The following is an 11,433-nucleotide window of genomic DNA, read 5'->3' on the forward strand; positions in this document are numbered from 1 at the left end:
CCGGAGCTGCGGACACAGTTCTACTCGGCCGTCATTGAGTCTGTCCTGTGTTCATCTATAACTGTCTGTTGTGGTTCAGACACCAAATCAGACATCAGGAGACTACAACGGACAGTCAGGACGGTTGAGAGGATTATTGGTGCCCCCCTGCCCACCCTCCAGGACCTGTACTCTTCCAGAGTGAGGAAAAGGGCTAATAAAATCACTTTGGACCCCACACACCCAGCCCACGCTCTCTTTGAGCTTTTGTCCTCTGGCCGGCGCTACAGAGCAGAAACACAAGAACAGTTTTTCCCATCAGGCTATAGTCAGTCTGAACAGTTAAAACTCTCATAACTACACATCGTCTATCATAACTGTCCATTTGTATAAAACAAATGGGCTATATTCTTTGTTTCTATTTCTGTACTATATTACATTATTTACATTTTGTTGTCTTTATAATATTGTGTTATGTTTCATTTTTATTGTGTAACTATGTATATCTGCACTATGTCTGTGCTTTCCTTCAGCACTGTAACCTTGTGTCACCAAGACAAATTCATTGTGCGTGTATGTGAACATTTGGCAATAATCATTGCTTTAAAGCTTTAAAGCTCTTTCTGATTCTAATTCTGAAAGTGGAATAGGCAAAATTATTACATTGCTGCCCTCTGGTGGACCACACAGTTCAAATCTCATCCTATTTAAATATATATAGGTATATTAGACATGAACAAGATGCTAGCTTGATTGAAAAGTTTATCTGTCAGTAAATTATTCAACCACCCACTAGACCACATAGTGATCCCACGGTTTTACATCATGGCCTGTATTTAGTATTCAATAACATGGGCGGCCCCAGTCACAGGATGACGTGGGGTAGATGCCAATATTCACAAACACCACAATGCGTAAAATGAGGAAAAAAGTATGCCAAACCTTGTGCCGTCTCCGGCTGTGGGGAAAAGCCTCTCGTCTGTCGCTCTGTACATCCTTCTGGAGGATCCCGAAAACTAGGCCGCTTGTTTTTAACAAGGACCCTGGTTATGTCAGTATGATTTTAACAGTTTGCGCGACACATTTGATTGAGGATTGTTTTAATAAATATGTCGCAATGTAATGAGCTTTGCAAAGAGGCTGTTATTGAAGAATGGAGCAGTGAAACTATATTGTAGTTGACGGCAAACCAGAAGTTCATCAAAACTAGCGCGGCATAGTGAGCAAACTCTTCAATCGTTTTTAAATCAATAAACCCCTTTATAAATCAGTATTTTGTGTCAAATTATTGATTTATTTGGTAGGTAGCCATGTAATAAGTATGGGATAATGTAGAGCGAGGCGGTTGTTATAGCGAATACAACCCCTTCAGCCTGATTCAAGATCCCTCCGCCTCGCTCTACATTATCCCTTATTCATTTGCTTTTAGTCCGTGTGTTTCCATTTAAGGTCACCTTGTAAGTTAGCATAGTCCTAAAGTTTGAAAAAGTGTAGTTTTTTTGAAAAAGTGTAAAAAAAAACATTTGACTCAGGGGTGTTTACAGGACAACGTTGAACAAAACAAAATAGTTTTCCTTTGCGTTTTTTTTTTTCTTCTTTCATACAGACGTCAACGTTGTCAACGAAAACGGAAAAAAAAAATCACTACTGTATTATTAACAGCAGACCAGTAGTTGTCGATGTCACTGTAAAGAAACACTACTTGCCTATTGACTGACTACATGATTACACATGCGCATGGCATCACCGTTTTCACAAATTTACATTTTTGTAGTTTACACAGAGACAATAGTGTCTGAGTATTTCAAAAACTTGCACTTTGAATCCTGTTTTCAGTTTGCGTTTTCAGGCCCCCAAAACACCGTTATCGTGTAAATGAATGGCCAAAACGCATTAAAAGATTACCGTTTTTAGTTGAAGACGGTGTCCTGTGAATTGATTTTGTTGTCCTATCATTTACAACCAACCAACAAGCAGCAACTCATGGTTCATGGCTGGGATAATATCCTGTTTTTACTTGCTCCGTAGATTACAGAGGTAAAAAGGGCCTTTTTCTTGCTTTGAATGAACTAATGAACTGTTCTTAGAAGCCATATAACTACTTCTTCATAAATAAAGTTTTGCCAGGATGACACCACCACATAGGATGTTTACTCTCCAATTTTATTGACAAATCTCAAGTAATTTCAACATTGTGAACCACTTTTACAAGGTCACTTTCCTGTTTTCTGAAAATAAAATTATGACCATCAGAGCATATAAACACTGTAAACCGATTTGAAACCTATAAGATGGGTGTGAACAGACAGATGTGAGTTAAGAGTCTGATGAGGAGTCTTTGACGTCTGTGCTCTCCGTGGCCTCGCTGACCTCGCTCATTTCTTTACTCTCTCCTCCGCTGTCTCCATCTCCATCCTGCACCGTCAGCTTCTCCACCAGGCCAGTCACAGATGTGTCCTGAGATGCCGGAGCCTCTGAGCCCCACAGGCGAACACCTGGTTTCTGCAACTACACAACAGGACAAGTTAGTGTTTAGCATAGTGGGGGCCAAGTCAAAAACTTTTTTTATACAAGTAAACATGTCTCTACCAGGGTCAGCCACTGACTATAGGAAGGCATACTGGTAAATGTAATGTGTTAAATGTGTTTTTAAGAGAGTGAAACTACCATTAGCTTTTTACCTTTTGAAGGTGAACCCAATTTAACCCTGCATAATTTTCAATTTAAAATCTGTGGAAGGTGCGACTCAATCGCAATGACCAAATGTAGGCGTGTAATTTCTTTGACTGCGTTTTAGTCACTTTCCCACCTACAATAATTGAGCAACTTACAATAATTAGCTATGAGAGATATATGAAAATATATGTTTTTGGATAGGCATTCAAAAACCACTTCAAATGTCTGAGTAGAAATGAGCCCCCTTCTGAGTACAGCAAAGATACAGCAGCCATGACTAACGTTACAGTCCAATCAAACAGTTGGGAAAATCCAGGTAGAGGCTGGATTCCTGCTGTTTCCAGAAGATATATAAAACAAATGTGCCCGTGTTATTCTTCCACATATGTTCAGTGGGTGTAGAGGGTCAGGTTAGAATTTGGGAAATTTAAATTCAGGGGAAAAAACATTTTGAAGCTGTATTTGGCATCACATAATTATGTATAACTGCACCGCCACATACCTCATCTGCCATCTGTGTGAGATTCCTCTTCATGGCATAAGCATCTTCTCCATCTGCATAATATTTGGGCTCAACTTCACTAATCCTGCAACACAGTATGAACAGTGATGAAAACATTTTGCATGACTATGATACATCGCAGTATCAGTACATAGACTGAAAAAAATGCACTTAAAGGTGCAGTAAATGATTGCAGAGAAACACTGTTTATATTTGATACAAACACACCCTCCTTTTTTGCTCCACCCCCAAAATGCATGAACACAATGCAAGAGTGGATGTCTCTTTATCAGCTGAAGCGAAGCAAAATAATGCTTCATGAAAAATAAAGTGAATATGACGAACAAACGACAAGGACGGACAAAAAAAATAACCATACAGTACACAAGAGTAAATATAAGTAAGAGTTTGTTGTTAATCGCCAGCAGCTCCTGTTACTAGAGCTAACATTACAACAACAGCATATTGGTTCTGTTGAACACACTCAAAACCAATGTTACTCGCCTATGGAGCAGAAACATCTGTTTTCAGGCCTTCCCGCTTTGGTCTCTCTTGCACTGGAAAGCTATTCTAATATTAAAGCAGGTCCTGAAGCTCTTTCCTGATCATAACCCTTCTTTTTCCAGTGGTATTCCTCTGAGCTTTTCTCTTTTGCAATGTCTCTCAGCCATTTCTCTTTCTACAGTCTTTCTCCAAATCTCCCTCTTGCTCACACTCTCTCCTCCCCCAACATCATATGAGTGGACATGCCCCCCCTACTGCTGATTGGCTCACTCTCTCTCCTCCCCATCATGAGTGGACACGCCCCCTACTGCTGATTGGCTCACTCTCTCTCCTCCCCCATCATGAGTGGACACGCCCCCTACTGCTGATTGGCTACAGGCGTGTTGTGCTGCTCAGTCCGATCCACTTTCAATGTGACTTTGCACCTTTGATGTGCCTGCAATTTAGTTCATTTTCATACAATAACTGGTGTTATGACAGAAACGGAGCTGGTTTCTCAGGCTGCCTTGGAAATATCTTTATTCTAGTGCCGTCTACTTAACACACTAATTAATTATTATATTTAATCTATCAGTTAATTAAGCTGGTCTCAAGACATGTTTTTGAAGTTGAATTACTTCATTAACACAGAATGCATTCTTGCATCCCTCTGCAATTATTCCATGCTATTACACTCCATCTAGCCATTTATGAAGTAAAATTTGTAATTAATTCATTTAGTTTTAATAAACAGAGTCAGAATTTATTCATAATACAAAAATAATAAAATGGGGAAAAAAAAGAAGTGATACTCACTGAAACTTAAGTGTGTTTGAGTACAAGTGAAGAGCGGCCCGGTTACTGAAATACAAACAAATGCAACAAGGTTAGGAAAATCCCTCCTGCGAATCTCAGATGACAGAGAGTGAAGGCGCTGGTAGATCCTACCTCTTCCTGACATGTAAAGAGACATATTTGGCATTAAAGTTCTCAATCATGGCTCTGCTGGCTTGATCCATCAGTTTTTGAGCCAGTCCAAGACGCCTGTGAGAGCGTTTAACGGCCTGTATTAACACACACAGCAGTGCATTTATTTATACACATGCAGACAGAATGAAAGACAGTCTCAGTACAGATGATCCGAAATAACAGCCAATGTTTTCAAACACTAACCAGTGATGTAATGTGTCCATGAGGCACATCATCAGGATCCTCCTCCCTTTGGAATTTAAGACACACAGTTAACATAAAATAATACTTATCTTATTTCATTAGAATGTTTGGTCACAATTTATATTAGATGTCTTTAACTACTATGTACTTACAAGGTACAATGTACTTATTGTGTTGATCTATTGCAAAACGCTTGTGCTGCTATTGAGGTGGGATACAGGTGAGGTTAGGACAGGTTTGGTGATATGCGTAGTTTTAAGGGTGGGAAAGGCCCAACAGTGTCATTATAGATGTAACAGGGCTCGCAAAATCGCTAGCCTGACGTCCCGGGGCTATTGTGTTTTCCAGTCGGGCTACCAAAATGCATAACCGGCCTGAAATAGTGTTCTTCATCTTCAATCCGCAGCGGCGCCGAACAGCGCGCACATCAGAAACAGAGGACACTGTGTGTGTGTAAGTGTGTGCATGTTCATCTGAGCCTCATTGGTCTGTCACTGCTCGTCAGTGTCAGAATATTTGAGATGACCAATCAAATCAAAATAGGCAGGATTTATGTTCACAGAAGCTGAGCATGAATTTGAGCAGAGCGACTGACGCTTCAGTTTACGGTCAAGTGCGAGATAAGACGCAAGTAGCTAAACTAAACATTTCATATTTGACAGTTTTTTTAGGTCATAAATGTTAAACGAATGACAAAAATAATCAGGCAAACGAATATTTTTGTCTAATTTCGCCATTTTGATCTGAAAATAGGCCTATGTAACGTGACTCGTGTAATGTAATAATTAGTTTACTGTCATTGTGAGGAGACAAGAAACATTAACAAAGCCGTTTTCATCATGTTAGGCACAAGATTAATAACGAATATGTACATGTTGAGAATTAATATAGTACAATTTGTAGCCTTCAAGTTCAGCTTTAGGAGGGGAAGAGACAGGGCAAGATGAGGAGACTGAGAGATAAAGAGTGATGGATAAGAAGTGAGAGCAAGTATTGACACATAATCTACTGCCCGCTGACATGGTTTTAAAGCTATTTCTTATCCTTTTTTTGGCCTTCAAACGTCTTGAAATGCACATATCAGAAATAAAAAATTTGAACCCCCTAACAACCTTAAATTTAGGACCTCTTTGATTATAAAGCCCGGTCTACGGCCCTGTATTAGGAATCAGATCAATAATGAATGTGTACATACTGTGAATGAATTTAATAAACTTAGTTAGGCTACCTAGCTTTCCTAGTAGCTTCCAGTAAATGAACGCGTCTGAGAAAATGATTCATAAATCAACCTATCAGTTGACCCTATGTTTACTTTCTTCACTGACAGACAAAAATGAAAAGCCTATATCAGTCAAAGCTCAGATTTGTTTTGACTCCTAACCAATTTTCTACATTAAAAATTGTCTTTTTATCTGGGCTAGTAAAATTAATTTCGGGCTACCAAAATCTGAAGAGTGCCTGCTCGAAAGGCTACCAACGATTTTGAAATTTTGCGAGCCCTGTGTAATTACAGAAATTAATTACATATGTAATTACATGCAGGTTAAAAGCGTGTGTACACAATAAGTGCATTGTATCAAATGATCAATTTAAATATGTGACCATAGTAGTTAAAGGGTTAATTCACCCCAAAATAAAAATTATCCCATAATTTACTCACCCTCAAGCCATCCTAGGTGTATATGACTCTTTCAAAAGAGTTATATTAAATAATATCCAGGCTCTTCCAAGCTTTATAATGGCAGTAAATTGTACCTTCAATTTTGAAACCCAAAAAAGCACATCCCCTCCATCATAAAAGTAATCCATACGGCTCCAGTGGGTTAATAAATGCCTAAAAAATCCATATTTATAACTATAAAAGTCTAAGTCAAGAAGTCTAAAACGAGAATTTTTAAAGAGAAATGTGGGAGGAGCGTAAGTTTGTTTCCCAGCCCTATAGACCAATTTGAAGTAGACGTCTTGCAGCTGCGTGCGCATAGTGCTGGCAGAAATGTAGCGGTAACAAGTGGAGGAAAATGGGCAAAATCTACAGAATAAGAGAAAAATCGGAATCAGAATCGGAATGCAAGAAATACAGTCTTCATTTTTATAGAATTCCGTCGTTGAAGAAACCCTTTGAAGCTAAACGCAGACGTTTATGTTGCAAGTCACAGACTGGACTGATGAAACCTGCAATGATTAGTCTACTATTAAAACAAAAATTTAATGTAAACAGTAAGTCTATGTAATATTCACATTAGGGGTGGGCGGTACACCGGTGTCATAGTCATCACCGGTGTGACATTGCGCCACGACATGGATTTTCTAATACCGTCAATACCGTAATAAATCAATTATGTTCCTTGAACGGCTGCATTTACATTAGGGCTGTAGTCAACCAAAGAAATGCTTAGTCGACCAAAGTCCTGTCCTGCACAACGATTAGTCGACTAAAAAAAATAAAAATAAAAAATAAAAATAAAAAAAAGACGCGATGTTTTGCATTTTGATTGAACATTTATTAAACAATTGTCAGAGCATTTATAAAACAACAACGAAAAAACGTTTTTGTTTTTGTTTTATTGACACCTGGGATCCCCCGCGAAACGGTTCTCATTCGCGCTTGAATAAGGCCGGCGACACACTGGCTGCTGGCGTGAGAGTCTCAGCTGCGTTGGGGTGTCTGTTTTTATTTCGGCTCCCATGTTAAAAGGTTGGAGTTTGCACACTGCCTGCGTGAGACACGCGTCTCAGGCGCGGCTCGAGCCACGCGGAAAACGCGTGCATGCTAGAAATAGAACAGACGCCTGAGTGTTCCTGCAACAAGAGTGTTCTCTGGCTAGAGCGCAGAACAGCGGAGTTTGTATGAACCGAAGTGCATGCCTGAGCTTGTATTGCTGCTGTTGCTTTGACATTGTGGAAAATAGAATAAACAAAATGTATTAGACTTTTTACCCGTTATTATCAATCTAAATTAATCTCGTTTTTAATTTAGGCAAACTTAATTTCGTTTTTTCTTTATTTAAATTTCGTTTTTCTTTATTTAAATTTTGTTTTTTCTTTATTTAAATTTTGTTTTTCTTTATTTAAATTCCGTTTTTCTTTATTTAAATTTCATTTTTTTCTGTATTTAAATTTCGTTTTTTTCTTTATTTAAATTTCGTTTTTCTTTATTTAAATTTAGTTTTTCTTTAGGCCTATTTAAATTTCGTTTTTCTTTATTTAAATTTCATTTTTTCTGTATTTAAATTTCGTTTTTTTCTTTATTTAAATTTCGTTTTTCTTTATTTAAATTTCGTTTTTCTTTATTTAAATCTACCCTTTACTGTGTCAGTAATTTGTTAGTCAGAAAAATATTAGACTACCTTAAAAGTATTGCTTAATTAACAGACTGTGTGCGTTTTATATCACTAGTGCAGTGTCCGTTCTCGGAGAATATAGCCGCCCTGCTCGTGAGGTGCGCCGCTTCCCGCTCGCGCTGTTCTGTAGTTTACTATTAATTCTGAACGTGTCGCGTCTCGCGTGTCTGTCTATATTGCACCAAATGCGACACTGCACTCCCTTGTGAAGTCGATTGGATGAATGGTTCTCGAAATAATCAAAATGCAAACGGACAGACAGACACATAGAGATTACTACCTATATTCCTTACTGAGCGCGAAGCAGCAGTGCAGCCAGCCACAGGTGCGGTTCCCGAGTGTTCTACGTGGTGCGGTAAACTGTGGCGCTGTTACAAAATAGCCTAAATTAAAGCATTTAAAGTTGTGGATAAAACATAGGCTAATTATATTTAGAATACAGTAATATATAACTGCTTATAAAGGAATAAATATCAAGGAGTAAATCAATGAAAATTTCTTTATTGGTGAAAAAAAAAGAGTTATACCGTGATATTATACCGTCACCGTTCAAAAGATGAAAAATACCGTGATATTAATTTTAGGTCATATCGCCCACCCCTAATTCACATATGCAGTTAATAGGGGACATGCATGCATAGCAGTTACAGCATGAAATAATATTTAAACCTATTACATTTTACATAACTTTTAAACATAAAACATTATTATCTCTCAATTCTTGACTCTTTTTCTTGCATTTGCGTGTTTATAGCTCCCGGTTCGGACTTTATAACTCGCAATTGTGAGTTTATATCACAATTCAGAGGGGAAAAAAGGTCAAAATTGGAGGATATAAACTCACAATTCTGAGGAAAAAAGACAGAACTGTGAGATATAAACTCGAAATTAACTTTATCCTTTTATTCCCTGGCTTTCAGAGATTGCTACTGCAGAACTGTCATTTTCTGCCACCAGGTAGGCTCCGCCCACAAAAAAACCATCATCGCTGTTTGCAAACACTAAATAGGTCAATTTGAATCATGAGAGGTGTCTAAGCAGAGGTCACTCTTCCACCGGAACTAGACTCACGTACGGCCGTAACCAGAAGACAGTGATTATAGCTTATAAAGTTATAAACATGGATATTTTTCTTATAAAAACCCATCGCTTCTCTTCAGAAGGCCTTTATTAACCCACTGCAGTCATATGGATTACTTTTATGATGGAGGGATGTGCTTTTTTGGGCTTGAAAATCTCAGTTACTATTCACTCCCATTATAAAGCTTGGAAGAGCCAGGATATTTTTTTAATATAACTCTGATTATGTTCAGCTTTCGAATCCATTCAGCCGATCTCCGGGTCTGCCGGTACCACTTTTAGCATAGCTTAGCATAGATCATTGAATCGGACAGGACCATTAGCATCTCTCTCAAAAAAATGACCAAAGAGTTTCGATATTTTTCCTATTTAAAACTTGACTCTTCTGTAGTTACATCGTGTACTAAGACTGACGGAAAATGAAAAGTTGCGATTTTCTAGGCTGATATGGCTAGGAACTATACTCTCATTCCTGCGTAATAATCAAGAAACTTTGCTGCCGTACCATGAGTCCAGCAGGTGTAATGATATGACGCAGCGGCTGAAAATAGGTCTAATAGGTTAGACAAACTTAGTCCCGGTCACGTTGGAAGTTACCGAGCTGGGGACTATTTTCAGGCGCTGCGTCATATCATTACGGTCATTTTTTTGAGAGAGATGCTAATGGTCCTGTCCGATTCAATGATCTATGCTAAGCTATGCTAAAAGTGGTACCGGCAGACCCGGAGTTCGGCTGAATGGATTCGAAAACGGTAAAACTGTTTAACTCTGGGGGAGTTGTAAAAAGAGCCTATTTCCAAAAAAAGTGGAGTATCCCTTTAAACATTTAACAACAAACATCTTATATATTTCACTATATTAAAGAAAAAAAGAAAAACAACACTTACATTTTTGCCAAAACATATCCAACTATCTTCCCGTTCTCATCCTCTGCGATGTATGACAACTGGAAAACAAGCACAGCAGTTCACCATAAGATGATTCAACTCACATTTATTTGTTTAGTGTGTTTAACAAAACATATCTAAGAAGCTTGCTTGACAGAAAGGCATGTTTCAAAGATTACAATCCAGAAGCCAGAGGTGAAAATCTCATCAGAGTTTGTCTCAGACCTGTGGCCAGGACAGGCCGTGGTAGAAGTAGTACTTCATCTGATAGTTCTCTGGAAGACACAGCAGGTTGCAGTGCTGCATGTTCATCAAATCCTCAGGCTGGAAACATGTAAAAGAGAAAATCAATCAAGCTATTCACTACCTGTCACCTGCTATAGTGCTGAATCATTTACACAAAGTACATTAGCAAAAAACGGCACAATTAATTGTAATATTCAGAGAGAGGATGGAAAGAAGTCATACATAACTAAATGATGACTGTTTTTGGTGCAGGAGCTCATGGAATAGAAATTAAATGAAATTACAGAACGCGGCCCCTTTAAAAGTAGCAAAGAGTGTGCAATGTGCATCACAATAAAAACGAATAAAACACAAAAGATGGATAAAATAAAAAGACAAGCAACTAACACTGAATATCTGCACTCGATGCCTCGTTGTACTAACGTTAACGTTATGTCGCCCAAAACGGATTTTGAGACACAGCCAGTGTCTGATGACTGAACTAATGTCTGCTTCTCCTTTCATTTACTCACCCGTGCGTTGCGTATATTCATTTTGACCGCTGGGCTGCTTGATAAATATATTACTTGATAAAATTACAGGTGTCAAATGGACACAAACGCTCTTCAACAGAAGCGAATAAGCAGGCAGATGGAGACAGCTACACCTCTACAACCATGTTGCCCATGACCGGAAGACGGACGTTCGGAGTAAAGTCCTTCCGGTGATTCTATGATAAAAGTCCTTTAAAAAAAAAAAAAAAAGTTCGAACCAAGTGGAAATGAAGTTACACGAAACCAAAGTTTATAAAGAAAGAACGCATTTATAGAAGATATGGTAACACTTTATTTTACAGTGTCCTTGTTACATATGTTACATGTACTTACTATAGTAATAACAGTAAATTATGCATAATTACATGCAACTAACCCTCGACCAAATCCTAATCCTACCCTAACCCTATAGTAAATACATGTAGTTGTAGTTGCTTAATTTTACTCAGTACTTAAACATATAATTACACTGTAACAATGACACATTAAAATAAAGTCTAACCGAAGAATTATTCTGTTTTTTTTTTTCTTCA

The 11,433-nt window shown here is 38.2% G+C and overlaps 1 protein-coding gene across 1 annotated transcript; it reads right to left on the bottom strand.

Moving 5' to 3' along the window:
* Positions 1 to 2,121: 2,121 nt before the first annotated feature.
* naa10 (N-alpha-acetyltransferase 10, NatA catalytic subuni) lies at positions 2,122 to 11,066 on the bottom strand. Its single transcript, XM_084099352.1, has 8 exons — positions 10,880 to 11,066; positions 10,347 to 10,445; positions 10,122 to 10,180; positions 4,814 to 4,859; positions 4,589 to 4,704; positions 4,457 to 4,501; positions 3,158 to 3,242; positions 2,122 to 2,487 (listed from the first exon to the last, which is right to left on the bottom strand). Exons 1-8 carry the CDS (start codon positions 10,898 to 10,900, stop codon positions 2,296 to 2,298), a joined length of 663 nt encoding a protein of 220 aa, XP_083955478.1. The 5' UTR covers positions 10,901 to 11,066; the 3' UTR covers positions 2,122 to 2,295.
* Between the last annotated feature and the right edge of the window lie 367 nt (positions 11,067 to 11,433).

The sequence above is a fragment of the Abramis brama genome (assembly GCF_963993115.1).
Source record: "Abramis brama genome assembly, chromosome: 22".
Classification (NCBI taxonomy): Eukaryota; Metazoa; Chordata; class Actinopteri; order Cypriniformes; family Leuciscidae; genus Abramis; species Abramis brama.